Source organism: Phasianus colchicus, chromosome 5, assembly GCF_987193195.1.
Source record: "Phasianus colchicus chromosome 5, bPhaCol1.hap1.1, whole genome shotgun sequence".
NCBI classification, from domain to species: domain Eukaryota; kingdom Metazoa; phylum Chordata; class Aves; order Galliformes; family Phasianidae; genus Phasianus; species Phasianus colchicus.
In genome coordinates, this window is record NC_143440.1 from 13,001,073 (window position 1) to 13,023,173 (window position 22,101).

At 38.5% G+C, this 22,101-nt stretch overlaps 2 protein-coding genes across 5 annotated transcripts in view; one reads left to right on the plus strand and one right to left on the minus strand.

Annotated features, from left to right (window-relative positions):
• The window catches only part of USH1C (USH1 protein network component harmonin), a 46,702-nt gene extending 36,571 nt beyond the window's left edge, over positions 1-10,131 (minus strand). For 3 of the 4 annotated variants that reach the window (XM_090140530.1, XM_090140528.1, XM_090140531.1), the window contains exons 1-4: positions 9,692-10,131; positions 6,135-6,202; positions 4,437-4,580; positions 3,962-4,100 (exon numbers count right to left, since the gene is read on the minus strand). In XM_090140530.1, the coding sequence (XP_089996656.1) occupies positions 3,962-4,100; positions 4,437-4,580; positions 6,135-6,202; positions 9,692-9,727 (387 nt within the window). In that variant the 5' untranslated portion in view covers positions 9,728-10,131. The remainder of the gene's footprint in view (positions 1-3,961; positions 4,101-4,436; positions 4,581-6,134; positions 6,203-9,691) is intronic. The other variant, XM_090140529.1, reaches the window with a different exon arrangement.
• A 2,348-nt stretch (positions 10,132-12,479) lies between these two features.
• Positions 12,480-22,101, plus strand: part of OTOG (otogelin) — a 95,514-nt gene continuing 85,892 nt past the window's right edge. The window contains exons 1-7 of the mRNA XM_031614007.2: positions 12,480-12,665; positions 12,741-12,801; positions 12,877-12,931; positions 14,468-14,558; positions 20,940-21,032; positions 21,240-21,394; positions 21,767-21,885. Of these exons, the coding sequence (XP_031469867.2) occupies positions 12,614-12,665; positions 12,741-12,801; positions 12,877-12,931; positions 14,468-14,558; positions 20,940-21,032; positions 21,240-21,394; positions 21,767-21,885 (626 nt within the window). The 5' untranslated portion in view covers positions 12,480-12,613. The remainder of the gene's footprint in view (positions 12,666-12,740; positions 12,802-12,876; positions 12,932-14,467; positions 14,559-20,939; positions 21,033-21,239; positions 21,395-21,766; positions 21,886-22,101) is intronic.

The following is a 22,101-nucleotide window of genomic DNA, read 5'->3' on the forward strand; positions in this document are numbered from 1 at the left end:
GAGAGTGAGTGACCCTATTTTTCAAAGGAAGAGTGACTGAGTACCTCAGTAATAAAACACCAACAAAGCCTCATCCCTTCCTATCTTTGGCCTCTCTGGATTACACACTTTAAAAAATGCCAAAAGTTTGTGTAAAATAATTTACCACAAATATGTACTATTGACTTCAGTTTTCTATCTGCTCAGTTCACCTTACACTTATGTTGGTGGTTTTTATTGTTTAGTGCTTTTATATATTCTTAAGAACAGTTCAAGATCTGTCCTTTATTCCCTGCTTCCAAGCCAAGAAACTACAACAGCCCATGGAGCCTTGGCCTACATAAAAACAAAAAGACAAACCTAAGAAAATTAAATTGTTCTTAAGGAAGTAGCCAAATTTAATGCGATCAATTGCAGTGATGTGACACATAAAGGAATCTGCATTTCAGAAAAAAGTGTAGCTCGGAAGTGGTTGTTACTCATTAAGCTAGTCATATCTGTTAGCATTACATCATCGTCCTAACAGGCAGACAGAAAATTATAAATGTAGCCAAGAGAGTTTTTTTCTTTTCTCCTCCCATAAAGTAATGAATTTTTCCCACGTAGATATTTTCACCACTGATCTTCACTATGTTGTCATTTCATTTCTGAAGCTTGCTATGCTTAACTTTTCCTACAAACAGTTCCATTATTGTCAGTGAGAACTGATGATGCCTTAGAACAATGCCAGTCTAGGCTGAAACGACAGGAGACATCATAGGAATGTAACACATCACATCTCGTTACAACATTTGAATTGCTTTTTCTGGAAAAAAAAAAAAAAAAGAGTGTCCACATAATTAATTCATACCTGTTTTCATATATCTTTGTTACTTTTCTACCAGTATTATTCCATACCAAATGTCTCATTTGGCAGCAGTAAAGAAAAGTTCACATAACTGAGCAGAGTAGAACAGTAACTCTTATGCCATTGTATATTACTATTTCTCTACAAACAAGGAGATGTCAAACTTTCAAAACTCAAGCTGTAAACCTGACTTTTCCCAAGTGAAACACCCTTTATTTTCAACTTTTAACATGAGAAATATAATATTTAGTGCTTCCAGGAAATTGAATGGCTTTTACACAATAACACCATTGTTCAAACTTCTCATTTTGTATACTACTTCTACTTTCATCATTCATATCAACCTAATCTGTTTGTATTCAACAGAATCCTCACAGATACAAATATCTGAGAAAGCAGAGGAAAAAAATTATTTCTTCATGAAAGGACTAAGCACTCACCTTTTTTGAGAAAATGTAGTTTAAAAAAAAAAAAAGTTTAAATGCCTTAGAAAAAATTCCACATTATTCTGCCATTTTCATGTACCTTGGAAACTACTTCAAGGAGAAAAATCTGCAAAATTAACAAGTTGTTGTTGGTTTGTTGTTTTTTTTTTTTTTAAAGTCCAATAATGGACCGATGTTATAACAGAAGATCATTATATCTTTCTCAGAGAGCATTTTTTGGTTAGAAAATGTGTAGAGATTTAGTTAAATAAAACAAGTGGATGAAATTTCAGTAGCAGTTGGCTTTACTGCGAGACAGCAATTTAGAACAATGGGCTGCCTGTCAACTCCTGCCACTCAGATGGCTTTAGAAAGTGCCTAGTGCCACCTATTATGAAGGCACCTGAAGGTGATCTTTAACAGCCCGTATCAGGGAAAAAACAGGCACTTACTTTAGCTGTGATGCACCGGCTGTTAATATTTATAATCTAACCCTAACAAATTCATAGTCTGAAGGATATTTGTGCTCGTTGTCCCTGTTATGTCTGCTAAACTCTAGTTAAGCTCTAAGTTGCAGTACAACTTGTAAGAGCAGCCCAAAGGTCCTCCTGTGCAATCCCATTCACTATCACTATTTATCATGTCCAAACATTAGCCTGAAACAAATGAGAATCAGATCTGCAAGATAGCATTAAGATGACTGTACTACCATGACAGCTAAAGACAGTGGCCATTAAATCCTTTACTGTTCAGCACCACTAATGCCTTCAAGCATTCTCGAGGAGATACTTTTTTTTTTAAAAAAAAGCAATATAAATGACTAGTTTTCACTCCCCCCTTCCACCCCCCCCCCCCAGCAATGAAGGAAGGATGCAGCTGGAATCTCACTACCAAACTTGCTACAATCCAGGAATATCAGTGCCTCGGTGTCCCTTTCTGGATGACCCACAGGTACCTCCCTTGCTTAGGAGTAGGCTACTGACATTACAGCCTATGTTAATTATGTCTGATATACCACTCTCTCAATGATAGATAAACTCAGAATTTTTGAGTATGCATTCCCTGAATTTGAGGTTTTGTTCCAAAAGAGAACTTCTAAGAGTGTCCAGGAAGCTGGTTAGAGAACACTGCCAAAAGATGGGACTAATTCAATGTTGATTCTGAATTGGTGAATGGTATATATAGCTGTAAACACACAAAAGAGCATGTGTATATAAGGAAATGTGTACAAACGTGTGTATAAGGAAACGAGAATAACATGTATGTTTTAGAAAGCTTTCAATATATTATGCAAACATGGAACTTGTACAGTCAACAAGTGTACAGTGCAGTTAGGATGGTACTTTACAGGTGTCATAGTTGGAAAAATTATAATCCAGGCAGAGATAATCAAGGAAGAAATGCTCACCCATATCCAAGAATATAGGCTCACAATGGAAAACTCCACAAAGGAGGGATCTCCAGAAAGAGATCCTTCCCCTGTGGTAGTGAGCCATTAAATTGGGTCTAGGAGAGGTGCAGCCAGGTACCACCCCTCCCAGTCACACAGGTGAATTGCCTTCACCTGTGCTCCCAGAGCTGACCCAGTCTTGCCTCAGGTGATCAGTGGTTCAGCCTGTGACTCAACAGTTCTCTAACTGTAACAGCTATATCATTAAGGGTTAAAATGAAGCATACCTACAAAACCTAACTTAATTAAATAGTGTATCGAATCATGATGATTAACACATTTTGAACTAGTATTAAATAGAAACCTTGAATGTCAACACTTTCAACAACTATTCACGCTCCACAAATTGAAATTAGCCAGACTTATCAACTGTTCTACTTGGAAACAGACCTTCAAATACTCCTTATCAGCTACAGAAAGATTTATATAGACAACTGCCACAGCAACTGCTCATTTCTCTCTTCACTATGTATGAAGAAGGAATGACACACTGAAAAGAAACCAACAAAAACAAAAAACAAATACAAAAACACCACAAAGCAAAACAAACAAGAAAACCCATAACACTACACAACTTGAAATGTACAGGTCAGAGAAGTACTGAATTAGGAAAAAGAAGTGTTTCTATACATATTTATTTTTGTGTGCAAAGCACTGTTACAGTTCAGGTGCCTAGAGTTTAATCATTGGAAAAGCAATTCTATACAGTATAAAATATACTTGTAATGGCTAAATAGGGGATGTTTCTTTTCTGCATTTTTGCTGGGAAAAAAAACCCACCATCACAACACAATTTATACATGCAGTTCAAATAAACACCTCATTACATAAATTGTAAGAGTGCAACATGGAATTAACATTCTTAATATTTATGTGCTCTGTCCTACATTTAATGAGAACTTGGCAAAATTAGAACCAAGTATCTTCTCTATCTGCTTATATTTAATTATTGCAATTAATGAAGTATAAACTCCAGAAAAACCTTTTATCTTCCAAAATGATCACACCCCTAAGATGAAAAAAGTTTCATCATTCTACAATTAAATAAAACTGATGAAGAGAACAATTTGAATAACTGCATTCACCAGTGGCGTTTGCTATGACATCAACGTACATATTTTACATACTTTGTTAGAAGAGACAAAAAGCACCTAGCAACTGCTATTTCTAAACATGAAAGAACATTCCTTAATGCCTGGTTCTCTAACGTCACAGAAAAGGCTTTTTACAGCACAGCATCAACGGATATAATTGTCTTACCTGCAGTCCAACATTGTCTGCTTGTCCTCCTTTAACTAACTGGGAAATAAAGAGGCCACAGCTAAATTCCGCTCCACCTCTCACACTTATTCCCAGTCCTTCAGGGTGCAAACGATCCAATCTCACTTCCTTCAGTTTTCTGAAACAGGAAACAAGAAAATCACTGCAATCACTGGAGCTGTCAGTGCTTGTAGGGTATTAGAGCGATAAGATTTTTTGTATTTATTAAATATAGGAAAAATGAAAAAAGTTTATTTCAGCAGAGAAGCATTGTTTTTGGATGCCCACACCCTACTTTTACTAGATTAAGCTACTTTGCAAAAAGTAGCTACGAAACACAGCAAAGTTTAAAAGAGCAAATGTGCACAGCTCTGCATAGATAAACTCCAATTAAATACTAGTTATCTTAAAACTTAATCAATATTTCTTGTTTGTATTTATCTGGAGTTAGCTACATTGTTCTGCATGCTCTTACCTCGATCTTTTGGGTGTAAGCTGATCATACTCCACCTGGTGTTTTAATGGAATAAGTGGGCGGATAGCATCGAACAGAGGCAGCCTGCTTGGTTCATTAATCACGAGTTTTAGGTCACCCACAAGCACTGGGAGGTTCATAGATCTACAAAAACACAGCAAGAAAAGAGGCAGGGGTCATCAACACAAAGCACTATTAAATAACTTGCTGTTGATGTGGCTTCAAATATTGGTGTGTCCCTGCAACTAAGAAAGTTATTTATATGAATCTTCATTTAACCAAAGCAAAATAACCTCTGGAAAAGTAAATGTTCTATAAGCAAACAAAAAGAATACCTCCTTCAAAATGACTCCTATCCATTGTCTTTATCTTTTAAGGTCACATACATAACTTCTATAGATGACAGTTGTAATTAAACAAAGCTCCTAAAAGAAAACTTATACAACATCCACTTAAACTTAGTTTATAGTAGTACTATAAACCTAGTTTATAGTAGTTTACTATAAGAAAGGGAACAGCTATACTGTAATATTTTATTTCCTGGCATAAAATATTTTCCAGGCATTTGCACTGAAAATACAGATCAGGAATGTGTATTACACAGCTTTCATTTTGAAGTGCTTTTCACAAAGAAGAAATGCAAAAATGTGTTTTGTCCAACAGTGATTGTGTTTATTTCTCCTTGGAATACTCCATAAAGGATTTTTTTTTTTTTTAATTGGTACTTCATCAATATATGTTCATAGAGATGTTAGGAATTCTGCTTATGCTATTGCAATTTTGGAAACCGAGGAACAGTTATACTATACACGTTGTTAGTTCTATAACTGGAAGAAGATTTTAAATAATTAAGAGATACTGATTCAACCTGCTTTCCAAACAACAGGCTTTATGAAAGGAGAAGCAATTAGGCAGACCTAAGTGAAACTGAATCAGATATGCAGCTGAATACACCAAAAACTATAGCTCCATACAAACATCTGATCGAAACGTCTGCATTTCACTCAGCTTAGATGCTATTAAGGTATGAATGGAAACGATGTCTATCAGAGCCACTCGTCTATGATGAGTGGAAAATACTTTCTAATCCTCTTTGAGAAACAATGGATGAGATGCTGATCTCATCTGCAGTGACACAGATCCAAAGAAACTGTGGTTTAAATCAGTTCAGCAAAAGAACTGGTGACCAGCCTATCACCTTACAGTTACTTTCCGTTATATCATAATAACTCAGAGTTGTTAAACAAGCCAGACTCCCACCCTAAGCTTTTTTCAGCTTTTGGGCAAAGCAGTTGAAAGCAAGTCTTATCCTGAGTAGTACGCAAAAATCTTTACTCAACAAAAACCTCTGTTATAAAGAAATAAGCTTCATTTGGAAATAATTAATTAATTTGATAGACATTCTCTTCCTGTCTCTGAAGAACTGTCCTATCATCCAGGTGCTTCCCTCCCACCATCCACCCCAAATCAACCAAATTCATTTTCAAAACAGCCAAGTCATAATGTCAAAATAACTTTGTGAGCGACAAAGAAATGCCCCTTTAATGTCTGCAGGCTACATTGTAGAAGCGTAACATTTCATTAAAAAGCATTAAAAAAATACTACTTCTGCTGTAACTTCCAGAAAGAGCACTTAAAGTCTTGACTTTCAAAACACTAGCAAAATTCTACACAAACATATATAAAGCTAGTCCTTACTGGTGGTACATCCGCAGCACATCATAAAGGTAGTCCTTCTCCGCTTCATTGTCAATTAGCAGATTAACCTGAAAATCCAAAGATGTTACTGTAAATCTGATTAAGCAGCCACAAACATCAAATGTACAAATCTTCAACAAATTCTTAGGTCACAGATCAAAGATTTCAGCAGGGAAAGGTTTTTTATTTTTTAAATAAAAACTTTTTGTAACAAACTATCCTTCAAAATGTGAAATTGGCAAGACTTCTTTTAATTTATTATTGCAACAATTGGACAAAATAGTAAATAGTCCTCTTGGCCGTGCAATACTTCTAAAATAACAGAGTATCAGTCTTACCTGGTAATCGCTGTACTGTTGAATAAATGTTTTCAGAAACCTTTTTGGCCATTCGTTAATATAGCACATGTTGTCACAGATATCAACATTCCTCTGAGATAATTACAATCTAAGTTCTGTGGTTCCAATCCAAAGATTTCAGGCTGTACCTCATTTGTAACATTACGTAAACAGCTGCACTACCTTTCCTCTCAGCTACAGCTCTTAACTGGTAGAACTTGCCAGTTATTCTTTCCTCCCCCTCTAATAGTACGTTTACTTAAACCAGTGTCACATTACAGTGCCTGTTCTCAAATGCTTACAGTAAAATAAAGATATATATAGATATAAATATATCAACAACAACAAAGTAGAATTCTTATATGAGGAATTCAACTTACACTCTGTGACGTTGGTGAGACCTTCCAGTAAGAGGTCACAGCGCAGAAGCTTCACATTTAGACAAGCTCAATATTTAAGAAAACAATTTACATCTGACCTAAAGGCTAATATTACTGTGACATGTAGACTGAGGACCAATTTGCATAGCTAAAGAAAGGCCCTTGCTTTCTAAGTTTGCAATGCTTTATATTATATTCTAAACTAAATACATGCCTCACATTCCCTTTGCAATTTACTTAGGGCCATCAATAGCTTCTGTCAGCTGACTCCGGCTTCATAAATCTGTTAAAGATCATGCCTCCACGTATTTAAGAAAAGAAGAAATCAATGGTGACATAACTTGGACAAATGAAATATTCTAGTATCTCTTTATTTTTCAATAAAAGTTAATTTTGAAGGCATGGGATAGGTGATTCCACAGCTTTCAAGCCAAGAAGCGTCCACTGTACTTGTTTTTCTTATATGAAACTCCTAAAAAATATCTGTTGATTTGTGCTCCAAGACCATAGCTTCTGGTTCAACTCCACTGTCCCTCTTGGAAATGAGCTGACATTAAAAGATTCTAAGAAGAGCTCACCCAATGTATCTCTGTGTTGGAGAGATAATAGATAAAATTTATTTTCACACATGAAAAGTTACGTTGCATGATGAGTGTAGAGGATCTCATACTCAGTGTTACACAAGTATAATGCATGGACAAGGTAAACTTGTCTACAAAGGCACCAACCGTGGCCAAGACATGTCTGTATCTATTAACCTTGTCAAAGACAGACTTCTAATCTCTCTTCAGTGCAACAAATTTTTGGGGCTTCTAGCTTCCCCATGGTTTTTTATGTTCTGTCAAAGCAGTGCTATCACAGGACTCATAGCATACTAGCAGGCTTTATAAAAAAACAAAGAAGCATTCAACAGACATTTATCTGAAAAGAGATAACACCTCTTAAAACAGAAAGTGCAACTGATGTAAACTCTCTTAATTGTAAGATCAGATCAACATGAAGAAAGTAGTTATGACAAAGTTTTCTCACTAGCTGAAGAAATGTTTTGCTGTTGGCAATCACAAAACAGAGGAGGCTGCTGCTGACTAATCACGTCTACTTATTTCTTTTACTGTCTGTAAAATTGTTACAAGCTTTGCCTTCAAGCACGCTTTTCAGAAAACTGATATACAGAAAGATTCTGTAAGTAAAAGTGAATATTTAGAAATGGATTTACTGATTCAGTTTCCAGAATGAGCTTCAGTGTATGCACCATTTAACTTGAAACGCAAGACTGCAAAGTGAACTGTGTAACATCTGCTGCTCTTTCAAAACGTGGTAGAATCAACATAAAAGTAAATCAGTTCTCAGGAGCCTTAATAAAGTGAAAATGCATTTTTACTGTTTAAAATCAGCACTTTTTGGTGTGAAACAGGTTCATACTACAGTGATGGGGCTGCTGCAGCAGCAGCACGTCAGTCAGCTTTTGCAGAACAATATCAAGTTCTACGTGAGTTCTGAGGCCTTTGAAAGCTATTAAGGAAAACTGAAAAGCAGGCCAATAGATTTACATATATAATTTGTATTAGTGCTTCATCAATGGGGATTGAAATCACTGAGGAGAAAAAAATGAAATGAAAGAGGCAAATATCTGAGTAGTAGATAACCGGTCATTTTCCTCGTTTTTGACAAAGGAAAAAAAGCAGTCAAGACAATGAAATCCCCACAGAGCGGCAGGGTAATACTAACCAATTTAAAGAAGTGTTCCAGTATCATCTTACTCAGAGGAAGAGCTTTCACTTAGGAATGCACCCTATGTACTTGCACCAACACATGCTGACAATAAGCCTTTCTTACTCCATCAGGGTGGGACTGGGGTAGTTTATGAATAATTGCAGCAGCAGTAAAAGGGAAGAGGTGGAAGAGGGTTTAAAGTTCAGTATGGCAGCCATCCGCCTGGCAACCTGAGCCTTACAGATACCTTGCACAACCTGCTGCTGGGTTACACAGTAATAGATAGCAAAACTGAAAGAACTTGCTGCATAGCTGCAGCCATCGTTACTCAGTATCCAGATTCTCAAAGTCATTGAATTCATTTCGATTTTTTTTCGTTGTTGTTTTAAACAGCCCCTCTACTTCATTCTAACATTTCCTCATTAACAACTTCATTTCTAGATGATATTTCTACAAAACACTTCTTCTCTTTTCAGGAGCTACCTCAAAGAAAGTCCACATCCTAGGAAAGCAAACAAACAAAGCCAGCACTCACTGTTACAGAAAACAAAACCCTCCTAAGTATGTAAATCACTTTTCTCGTTTCCTTTCGGGGTTATTCCACTCGTGCACTTTCGATCTCCGCTGAGGGCTTATTTGATGGGTACATGAGACAAGATGTGCCAGGCAGAGGGAGCCGTTCCATGCATCAAGTGCCTTTGCACATGGCTGCACACACACAATTGCACTGCCAAGCATTAAGTAGGAGCTGAACTCCTGCACAGAAGCTGCCGTACAGAACCTTGGGCCTGGACTTCAGCACCTGCACCTTCGCCTTCCGCAAACCAGACGGGGTGCTACGCTTTTGATATGATTTTATTACAATAACACAACACTCACTGTATCAACGCTCATGTTTTGAGGAATGGTTTTTGCTGGTGGTGGTTTTGTTTATTCGCTTACTTGTTTGCGGTTTGATTGTTTGTTTTTCTTCTCCCTCCCATTTCAAGGACCCTCTCACAGCAGGCTCACCCCGCCCCTCCTGTCACCCGACCCGCGGGCAGCGCATAGCCCAGAGCCGTGCCCCAGCGCGGCGCTTCGCTTCCCCTATCCCGAGGTGAGCAGCCGTGCTCCGAGCTTTCCGTACCTTGTGCCGGAACTCGCGGGCGACCCGGCGCTCCATGCTGCGCTGCTGCGCGGGGTGCGGACGCGGTGCGGACGCTGCGCGGAGCGGCTGCGCCTTGGAGGCCGCGCCCCGACGGGGTGGGAGGTGCGCCCGCCACCGCCTCCAGCAGCCCCGGCTCTTGGTACCGGCCGCTGTAACAGGGTACCTGAGTGCGAACCGATGGGACGGCTGCTTAAGGGCAAATCGAAAGAAAGAAAAAGAGAGAAAAGAGAAAATAGTCGCCCCTTTCTGCAGGCTGTTCCCTCGGCTCGCACCGACCTGCTGTCTGCGGGATGAATTTACAGCCTGTTCTCACGCAGCAGGAGCTCACGCCCAGCCATCGCCCTGGTCCTGGTAGGCAGGTGTGCCTCTAGCTCTGCTTTATAAGCAAACTGCAAGATATAGAATGTATAGCATGCTAACAGCCAAAACGGGTGGAAGGTGAATTTGTTTCAATGAATTATTCTACTGAAATATATGTAATACATATTTAGGTAAACTCTGCGATTGTGTTGTACCGTGGTTGGGTGTTCAAGTCTGATTTTATTGCCTACAGGCTTTCCTATGAAAATAAACACCACTGCTTACACCTGTAGCACGAAGTGCCTACAATGAGTGACTGGATAGGAATCAAGCTCAAAGCACCTGAAAGGGAAGCTCTTTCACACTAATCTCTTGTAGGTCATTTTGTCCTGGGCTCCTGCTCCTCCTACCCTCCCTGATCTAGTACCTGATAATAAAAACTTCTACAATGAAGGCTAGCAGAAGTGCAGGGGAGCAGCTGCCCCATGCCCTTGAGCCTCACAGCAGAAGGAATTTTACCTCCCTGGCTCCATAGGGAATGTTACTTACATAAGGACTGGAAGCTTCCCTGACAGTGGGAACCTGTCAGAATGCATAGAAAGGCATGATTAAAAAAATCCAAGCAGCCAAATACAAACCATATAACAAATCTCTTATATTAATTTCTGTGTTAAGTGACACCAGCTCCCTTGGAAATTGCTCCTGCCCTTTGAGAGGATAGTTTTGCTGTGTGGGCACTTTTCAGTGGTAGGTATGCTGCCTGCTTTGCATATAGGTGTCAGGAACACGAAAGAGGAATGCACTGCAAACCTGTGTGCAAATACAGAGAGCTTTCAGAAAACAAACTTCTCTGAGTAGTACAACAAATAGACAAATCACTTGTCTTCTGCCTACGGTAAGCTGCAGTACCACACGGGGCTGAAAAGCTGTTCTAACCAAGCATTTTACACATTGTGAAATAATTTCATCCCTGCATAAGTAAATAAAATTGTTTTGTATTTGCAAACTGTAGGAAGGAGATGCACAAATTTAAAGGACATTCCTTACTGTGTATGTGTCCTTCAGTTTTACATTAAACTCTAAGTCAGTGATGTCTGGCAAGGACTATGAGAGGACTTCACAGAAATGGATCTTTTGTCAGCTGAAATTTATGTGTATTTGAAAGAAATTGACTTTTTAATCCTAATTTTCAGCTGATGAAAGAATAATTTCTGTAAAGTCCCATGCTCCAAAACAGTGAATGTAATAATCAGAAAATTTGTGAGATGGTTCTGAATCATCCATTACTTCAAATAGGCCAGATTAAAAGATGGTGTAATTTTGACTGCTAATTAGTTTTGGTAATGAAATCCTTCATGATGGAAAATCAAATTATGCCTAAATCAGCTTTAAGCTCATTCCAGTTATTATTTTTATGTGAAAAGGAAAAATGAATAAAGTGGGCAAGCCCATTTGTGAAGCAAGGAAATGCATTAAAATGCTTGTTGTGCAAACTGATTCCTGTTGCTTTTGATGTACTCTCTCCACTTCCATGGTCTGGAATAGAGAAAGCACACCGAAGCCAAATGTGTGGTGTGCTCAGAGGAGCGGGGCTCTGCGCCGTGGGCAGAAAACAACTGCAAAACTCTGTTTGAGGTCATTTAGAAAAGGATCTTTTCTGTCTCCTCTTTTCATGTCTCACACACATTCTCCCTCTAACTTTTACAGGAGAGAACAGAATCCTCGGTGAAAACATCGCTCGTTTTCCATCATTTCATTAGAAATGAAACACTTGTTGCAGCAAGAAATACAATCCTCAGGGACAAATTACAAAGGCAGAAAAGAGACCTTTTTAATGACTTTCTGTTAACAGACTTCCCAAAGCAGGCAGAAAAGGCCCCTTTTCATCTGAGTCAGTTTCTCACTCGGTGTGGGCAGCTTCTAAAGCTGCTGTTATAGGATACGTGCACCTGAAGAATGACTGCGGGAAAGGCAGCAGCAGATGGGAGAGGGAAAAGCAAAGGAAAAAAAAAAAAAAAAAGCAACAGAGAGAGGAAGAGGGAAAAGGGGAGAAAAAAGAGGGTAGGGAAGGTAGAAAGAGCAGAAAAGAAAAAAAAAAAACAAAAAACTCTAAATTCAAGACTGTGCAGCTGTGAGAAGGTGCAGAAATAATCACCGCACATCAGCTGCACGACTGCTGTGGTTTACAGAGTTCTGTCGGTCGCTTCAGCGAGCAGAGCGATGCTCTCAGTCGCGAGGCACTGACGACGTACGCCGGCCCCCGTGCCAGCAGCCGGTGCTGGGAGCCGTGCGCGGCCAGCAGCAGTGGGGCAGGAACCAAAACCCAACCGCGCGAGCGTTACAGCACAGAGCCCGGACACGCAACCCCACCGCTGCGTGAAATGCGGGCAGCCGAGGCGCTGCGCGTGTCCCTCACCTGCAGGAGATGCAGGGCTGCACGACGAGGGGCGGTGATCGGGGTGGGGGCTCAGGGAAGGGCCGGGGGCGGAGGGCGGGAGGACACTTATACCCCCCGGCCGCTGCGCCTGGGAGGGCGGAGTGAGCTGAGGTAGCGGTCGGTGTGAGGGGCTGTAGCTTCGCGGGACACCGTTGCCCGTCCGCATGGAGGCCAGGCTGCTCCTCGGGGCGCTGCTGTGCGCCGGGCTGCCGCCGGGTGAGCTCCTAACTCGGGTCAGGACGCACGACAAAGCAGTTTGATCGCCGCTAACCCGGTGCTTTTGCTTTGCAGCTTGGTCTCCGCGAGGTGCCAGCGCGCAGCCTCCCGCCGGCGGCGACTTCCCCATCCTCAGGTAAGAGCAGCCGGGGTGGAGCGGGGCTCCTGCGGGACGAGCCGACCAAACCCTGCCATGTTCTCCTGCCCGCAGCCCAAGCAGCACCGCTGGACCTTGGAGAGGGGACGGCCTCGGTGCGGCCATGCAGGTAGGGAGAGGGGGCGGGCAGCGGGGGGTCTGCGCTCATCCCTTTGGGCTGTGGGGTGGTCTCTCACGAAGGGTGAATCGGGCTGTGGTGGGTCCTTCGTGACATGAGGTGATGCCTCGTCCTGCCCGTCTGGTGGAGGTGTGAGGTGGGGCTACTGTGGGGTCACGGCTTTAGGCACTGGTAACACCTGGTGCTTGGGGACTGAGGCTCCCCCCAGGGGTCAATATACAGAAATTAGCTTCATTTCCTTCTCTGTTGGCTTCTGGGGCTTTGAATGCTTCTTTTGTAAGAAATATGTGCAGGAGAAATGGGAAAGAAAAAATACATACATGTTTTTTTCTTAATCAAGAACACAAGTAGCTAGTCCAGCTAGAACAAACCATTTTTACACGTTTTCCCTTTTAATGAGCTGCCTTAAAAGAAAGAGGTACAGCAATGCTAAGGTAGTTCTTATACTCTCTGCAGGGTTTACGTTCATAGAGACATCGCTCTTAATCTCAGTTTTCAGTCAAAACGTGTCAATAGGTATTTAGAGCATGGAAGGCCCTTGCTGTTCTATAAATGCTTTATAGGATCATTCACAGGACTGAGAAATCAGAATGATAAAACTTCAGTGTATGAGAACCAAGTGTGATAAATGTAATTGCATCCATTGCTAAAACCCCATAGACGCTGCTGATGGTGTTCCTAGTGGGATTTGGGAATGTTTATTGCTCTTTCTATCACTTTGTGCACAATAAAAGGTAGATAATATGTTATCCTATATTACTGAGTCACATGTCTATTACTGAATTTTCTTTGATAAAATCTGTATTTTATTTCAGTGGCATAGTAGTTACTTATATAACCATTGTAATGGTGCAGCTGCAGCTCTTCAATCTTCACAATTCCACGGTGAAATAGATGAAGACTTGAAATAGGAATGGCTGTAGTGTTTGTTTTACTGTAGTAAATAAGCTATGTAAATAAAAGTAAATGCAGTTATAATAAGAGAGAAACTTATGATGACAAGTTTTGTGCTTCTGAGGATAGAAATGTTCATATAGATTTGAGAAACATTTTAGTTGCCTTAGATGCAGGCTATGCTACAACAAATGTAGGCTATTGAGAAGACAAGTGATGTGTTTTTAACATGGACACACTAATTATTCTAAGATATAGCTGATTATTATTCTGAGAATTACATGATAGTATAGAGGCAGTTAACAGTTGATGGGGAGGATAGGAGTATGGGGTAGGGTATGCAAGAAAGTATTTAGATGTGAGTTTTTTGGGTATTTTGGTTAACAGGCTGAAAATCTATTTGCTGTCTTCATGCCTATTGTGCCTATCCTGTGCCTACTGATAGTAGCTTGCTGGAGTCATTAGACTGATGATACATTTTAATATGCAGTAATGGTTTTTTGATAAATTTTTAGTAAGTTAAGTAGGAAGCAGTGAAGTTTATGAAAATGATAAATTCATGGAGAGATTGGGAAGAGTTTTTGCCACTCTTGGCTGTAGCAGCTTAAATAGCTTTCTTCTTCTTCCTGAAAGGAGTCTGGAATGACAGTTCATAATGCTTCAGCTACTACAGTATCATTGTCTCAGAACAGAAGACTTCACAGTATGAAATGTGGACCATCCAGTAAGTTAAACTTTTTTTTTCATGGAAATTACTTTATCTGTCCCTGATATTCTGCATGACTTAACTATTGCAATGAAGGAAAAAAGTTGAGTAATACAAATCTATTAATAATAATAATTAACATATAAGTCAGTGCTACAAAATTATGCTGAGAAATTTATTACCACAATTAATGCAGAATTTAGTACACAGTGTTTCTTGCTAAGAGAATTTTTTTAATGGCACAAATGAATTTTGTGTTCTGCTTCAGAGAAACTGACAGAAAGGGTTAACAGTCACTGTGCTACTTGAACAGAACTATTGCAGAAAGATCATGAGTTAAATCACTTCAGAGTAGGCCTAGTACTAAAGCGGAGAAGAAATCTAGAGTGGAGAATAGAAGTGTTTCAAGCTAACTCATCACGTCTGAGCTTTTAAATGAGGATGTAGATATGACAAAGAATTGTTTCATTGTCTTCTATAGATGCTATAGGATGAACCTCCTAGAATCATAGTTTTGGTTGGAAGGAAGCTCTAGGACCATCTATCCAACCCCTTCTATAGGCCACTCAGCCTGGTCTTGAATGCCTACAGGGAGGGGGCATTCATAACCTCTCTGGGCAACCCGTTCCAGTGTCTCACCATCCTTACAGTAAAGAATTTCTTCCTAATATCTAGTCTAAATCTATCCTCTTCCAGTTTAAAGTCATTTCCCCTTGTGCTGTCACCAATAGCCCTTATAAAAAGCTTTCCTGTAGGCCTCCCTCAGATACTGGAAGGACTGTTTTCTTTCTCTATAATGCGTTTCTATTGGTCAAACATTTCATAAAGGCTTTCTATTTCTGATGTCCTTGCTTTAGCAGTATAAAGTTGTTGGAGACATGCTTTAAAAATAGATCACTCTCTATACTTGCAGGTGGAATATTTTTTCCACTTTTTAGCAAGTTCAATATCTAGACTCAGAAGTATTCTTCTAAAATCCCAGTGAACCCCCTGTTTGGGAAATGGAATCCGTTGTTGCCCATTTGTGATAGGCACATATGAAAAACAAAGCAAAAGAAAACCCATTCTGTTTTCGGAAAGAGTGTAGATAAAATTTTCTAAACACTTGAGATGAAGTTTCTTTTCAGCCCTCTCTGTCTGGAGGGAGATGAAAGTTGCTGTTGTTCTCACCATTGGTTTCACTTTGCGCTAATCTGGGGATATATAAAATACTTAAGCCTTTTTATTATTTTTTTTAAGCCAGAAAGGGAAACTATCAACTTCTTCCTCCTAGTTTAGTGCTGTCTCTGTAGATGTGTTGGAGATGTTTTTCAAAACTGATTATCACCGACATATTTCACACTGTCTGTTGCAGTCATTTGTTGCAACAGTAGTGTTTTTCTTGCTTTCTACAAATGTCTGCATAGATAAAACCATGTTCAATGTGAACTCTTTATATGATGTGTGTGATTTTTTTTTTTTTTATTATGCAGTAAGTCTCCTCACTATTGTGTTCTATTATTCAAGTTTGTGCAGTTTAGGAAGTAATATAGTGTCTTAAGTCAATGGAACGACAACAACAAAAGGTATAGGTAAGTATCAAGAGGTGAATTGTTGGCTTACTTTCTTGTCACTAGGGAATATAGGTTTTGGATTTAGATATTAATCATAGTATTTGACAGCAGTTAGTCAGTTAGCAGTTACTCTTTAAGCTGCAGCTACCCTCTGCACATCTGTTTTTAATTCTATGCTATAAACTAAGAAACTCAACTGAACAAAACACATGCAGGCATGCACGCGCACACCTCAAAATGTACAAACAAAACCAACCAAACAAAAACAACTGGTCAGCATGTTAAGAACTTGAGATGACCAAAACTAATTATTTCTGGAAGTAACTTTCAAACTATTGCTGAAAATTCCTAACAAGTTAAATACTTTAAACACTTCTGTGTTGAAATGCTGAAGGAGGCATTAATGTTGGAGGTCCCCATTTATATAGATTCTGCTAGACCCTTACAGTGTATGTGTCATGATGGTGTATACCAGAAAATCTGCTGTTAATTAGAAGGCTGTGAGTGAAGTGTTAAAAACATCATCTTCTCATTCATCTCAGGAAAGAAATGAAGTTTTGCATCCTGAAGTAATGAGGTCTTTGTCCTCAATTAAAGGCTGCATTGCCTATATGTTACAGTAGACTTGTGCCATTAGTGACAGATTCTTTGAAAGACTATTATTATGCTGAAGGTTAAAAGATAATGCAAATAATAGTTGTGTTAGTTCTCCCATAGTGAAAGTGATACCTGAAAGCACTCTTGGGAAAGTATGCAGTGTAAATTATGCTCTTAAAAAAAGCAAACTTTCAAGAGTATTAATGGTTACTGTGCTTAATTCTAAGCATTCTTCCTACTCTTATGAAATGAAGGTAGTCCAGTTGATGCTTCTTGCAAAGTTTCAAAATGCCATGGTTTTGTTTCATTTTACTTTTCCATTCCAGAATAAAATTTGCTGCTTTTGAAGTGAAGAATCTTTTTAGTGCTTTGATAATTTCCAGGTCGATTGTCTACATTTGCTTGAAACTTTTTAATTGCTTAGATGAAACTTATTCACTTTCAGACCTCCTCCAAATAAATCTTCCATGCTTAACTTTTCTATCCAAGTTTTCTATCTTAACCTGAATGCCCTGAAAGCAAATCTGCCTTCAGTGATTTGTGTGATTTTTTTTTAATTTTTTTTTTTCATGTCTTGGAAATAACAGTAACAGGCACTTGTAAGTATTAGAATTCTGCATTCTAATGCTTTGTAGAAAAATACCTAAATGAAAAGTCTACATCAATAAAAAAAGGTTTCAAGCATTGATGGTGTATTGATGATAATGGTGTATTACTTTTAAGTTGCTGGAGCAACTGTACTGTCATTATGATTAAAAATAAAGCACTCTAAAACTGATATGCGTGGTAATGCTTGTGTCAGACATGATCTTGAATGTTTGCTTTTACATTTGTATAAACTTTTGAGTGTTTCCTTGGTGTATTATCTTAACTTTTGTATGAGATGTAGATAATGGCTTCCTTTGTGCTTAGCTCTTTGTGGTGCAGGAGGACTGCTGTCCTTTAATGCCTGTATCCTGCTTTTTGGTGATGGGTTTTATATTGTATAAATTATTTTCAGCTGTACTCTTTTCTACTAAGTATGTGAGTGAATTTGAAGAACAAACTTTGTGTGAGGGAGCCCAAACTTGTACTTGGCTGGCAACAGAATAGGTTCATACCTTAGATGCTATGTAGTTTATTATGCCTTACTGCCGTACTGCTTCTCTAACTGAATATGAAATATTGTGATATTCCGAAGTACATTTATTTTGACAAAGATGCAAGATTTATTTGACTAGTTGCCATCGAAAATTGGCAAGATTTATAGTCAGAGCCCAGTTGTTGTACACTTGAGAAGCCAGCCAGAGTTGGGTGGCATTACACTGTATTTCAAAATGGATTTTATAACTTCCTTTTGTCAAGTCTGCATGATGTTATTCAAGCATCTCAGAACAAAAACAGTCACCTCTGGCTCTTGGACACTGATCTTCAGGAAACATTTACAACAAACTGCAAACAGACTGGGTTATGGTGTCTAAGGAGCTGTAGTGATCTTATTTAACGTACTGGTCCATACTGGGTTAGCCTTTTCACTAGTTAAGAGATGTTTAGACTTAATGAGAGAATAAGAGGAGCAGAGAACTCAGACCTTCTTTATAAGATAGTTCTAAATCTTCACCTTCTTTAATAAAGGAGTTTCTGACACTTGGCTTTGTGATGATGATGGTTATGTTATCAGGGTGACCTGCAGAGTGTAAGGGTAGGGTGCACATATTCCTTTTATGACAGAGATCTCTGTTAACCCTTCGTTATGGGATGTTAATTCTTGGTAGCTGAGAAATTTTTTCAATGTTAACTGAACAGAAATAGATGTTCTGAGTTCCTGATTAAACGAGCCCACACTGTTGTAGTAAGATCATTAAATGTAATTGGAATTAACTCTATATTCTTCTGACTACCTAATGAAAAATTACTTTGGCTTTGCACACAAATTTTCCATGCTGTGGAAAGATCCCCTGCAGTAATGTAAAAAGGGATATGAGCAGACACAACAGTTCAGTTTATCATGTTTTCTTAGAATCACATTTGTGGAAATAAAAGAGGACTTCATAAAGAAGAAAACACTCTTCAAGCTGAATTAACTGACTTCTAACTGGGAGTCGATTTCTTGCTTTTCTTTCTAAAAGGAAGCAAGAGGCTTGTTTCCCAGCTATTGCAAATGTCTCCAGATCAGCTGACTATGTCCACAACTGAAATAAATGTAGCTTCAGGCAGGTCACCTGAGCCATGCTTAAAGGGGAATCATTCAACCTGAAACATCAAAAGGGAGCAACTTTGTCTACAGCAAAGAGGAACATGACTTGCAGTCTAATTGCAGATTATTGTAGCTTGACAGGCAAGAGGGCATAATCTTAGAGAAGCCAAGAACAGAGACCTGAGCTCTGATTACACAGGTCTCACAACACTCAAGATGAAAGAGAGCTATTCTGCCTTTCATGACAAGAGGGATAAGGTTATTGTATTAGTGACAAGATTGATCACTGTGAGTATGTAAATGAGGTGGCTCAGTAGAGACCTTTCTACATGGTGCTTGCATTAGTGCATGAACTCACTCAAGCTGGCCAGGTAGGGGAAGCATTCCAGCTCAGCAGTTTCTGCAAATAAAAATTGCCATAGGAAACACCAACACTGTACTAACAAACTTGCATAAGCTAATTTAAGAGATTAGAATGAAGCTGGAGTTTATAATGTCTTGTTAAAATGTTGGATGTTCGTGTCAAAAAACACTGTTTCTAATTGTTGTTAGAAGTTTGGTTATTTTCACAGGATGTTAACTATGTGCATCTTGCTTTCAGATTTAGCGAGTTTAAAGCTTTTATTAAATATGGCTCCCTGGTTCCTGTAGTGTTCTCTAATGCAGGCAAAGCAAGCTAAATATTTGCTGTTAAAATATGTCGATAGAAAATTACTATTGATAATACATCAATAAAATGAGATTCTAGAACAGGAGGGAAAAGTTGCATTGGTCTGATTGGTCTGAGGAATTCAGCATCTGTTCGGTAGCAGTAGATTGACAGTGTTCAATTCTTGACCTGTTTGGATGCATTTGTTAGCCTTATGGAATTAAACAGTTTATGGAAAAATGTTCCATCCATTCTATAAAACAGTTTAGAATCTACTTTTGATATTTATATTTTCCATGCATGTTTAATGAATGTCAGAGCTGGGAATAAAACCTGAAGATGGTGTGATCTGTGAAATCATAAAACAGTGGTATTTACTGTAGGTTTTTCTCCTAAGGCCAATTTTGTTTTAATAAATTGCAGTTTGTATAGATTTTTGGAAATCAGCTTTAGTTTGCCTGCATTGACAAAGCCTGAAACCATATTTCATTACTATTTCTCAAAAGCTTGAAGGGTAATCTAGGTGTGTTAGGGCTTCTACATTAGTTTGCCACTAATGTTAACGCATTTCATATGTCAGGTTTTACTAAAGTGGAAGAAAAGGTTCTTTTCTTTAAATTCTGCTTTTCAGGACAGCACTTATGCAATACATGTTTTATTTTTCAAGAAAAATGTATTTTTAAAGGCAAAGGGAATAAAAAGGATTAAACTAACTTCTCTTCCTGAAATAATTTCTTCTTAACTTGTATGCTTAATTTAAATATCAGTATATTTATTCTTACACATCAAATAATGTTTTCTCTAAATAACAGAACTTACTAGATTTTTTTTTTTTTTTTGCATAGTAGGCAATTATTAAAATACAAATGCTTTCCCAAGTAGACTTAAATTTTAGAAGGTCAAATGTTAGAAAAATAAGTGATTATATTGGAAGAGTTAGAATAGCATTTGATTATAATGTCTAAACTTGGTAGCAAGAAGCTTAGAACTTATGGCATGGATGGAGAGCAGACAGTGAAAAATGTATAGCTGGGATCTCGAGATCTGTATGCCTGGCAGAGTTTACACATCCAGTATTATTTCCAGCATTCTTTTATAGAAGGATATAGGCACTGATTTGTTTTGTCTTATAATGTGTTTACTTCATTTATTCAGTAAACAAATGGACAGAAAGTATGTCTGAACCCACAGCCATTTTGATTTGTCCTTCTCTAAATGCGTAATACGTTCATAGCATCTGGTTGTATTTCTTAAGATGGAGTGTTTTTCAGCATGATTCCTGTTTGTGGGATCCTTGTGGCATTCTCACGCAGAATTTAAATGCTAAGACACTGTCATTTGTGGAGATAAAGATCAGTAGCAGAACTGGGTTGTAAGAATGAAGATTTTATTTTGTTTTTAATGTGCCTTGTTTTTCAACTCAGGTTCACTTACATGTTTTAATGGAGGTGAATGTGTCTACAGGGAACTCTGCAACTGCAGTCGATTTAATGCATCTGGACCAAGATGTCAGACAGGTGTGTTGGGAGGAAACAGAATGGATTTCTGTAATTGCATGTGGTTTCCCACAGCTGCAAAAATTACTTCTGCCTAAAGGTTCCTTCATCTTCTGGTATTTTTCCCATCCTCTCCTTTCTGTGGTGCTGTGTTGCACTATGTTACATTTCAATACAGATTAAATCTGAACAACAGCAGTACTTCTCAAGTGACTCTCCTTTTGTTAGTGTACAACACAGGTGCTGAAAGAGATCACATATGCAGAACATGGGGTCAATATCACTTTGAAACTTTCGATGGACTCTATTACTATTTTTCTGGGAAATCCACATATGCACTTGTGAGACAAACTGAATTAGATGAGCAGAGTTTTTCTATACAGGTAGGGGATTGCACTTCTACATTCCCTTTTACTGTTTTTGAATATGCTGATGCAGTAATTTTAGGAGATTGAAAATAACTTGAGATGGTAGTATAGAGGGATCTAGAATGTAATGTAATGTAATTCTAACATAATATATACTACCAGCTAGTCTTGCAGAAATTATAAAGATTTGTAAGAAAACAGTTGTCTGCACTTTCTAAACCAACTGCTGTTGTGTAAAGACTGCTAATTGTACTCAGATTTTTGGGGAGAGTGGAATTCTTTGTTCAGATGCTGAAGGTGGGATTGTGAGTTTTAGTTGTGTAGCATATGCATTGTGAAGAATTCAATTATAGTCTTAACTTTGACAGTAGTAATTTTATTTTACAGGTGAATAATGATCCTGAATGCCTTTCTTCTCCATACTCTTGCAAACGGTCTGTTAGTTTATTCTTTTCCGGAGATGAACAAATAAAAATGAGCAGTGAAGTCACCTATAAAGGATTTGGGTAATGGTACTCACCTTTCTGAGTCTGTAACAATAGTTGTAATTTCATGATACGGTTTTAATAACAGATATAAACAAGATTACTTACTTGTAGCTTAAAGAAAAGCAATATATTCATACCATAGCTGTAACCAGCCCTCCTCAGCTAGAGGAGTAGTACAGATACAGAATAGTATCTAAGGGTGGAGGTATCTAAATAAGCAGTATGTAATGTCAA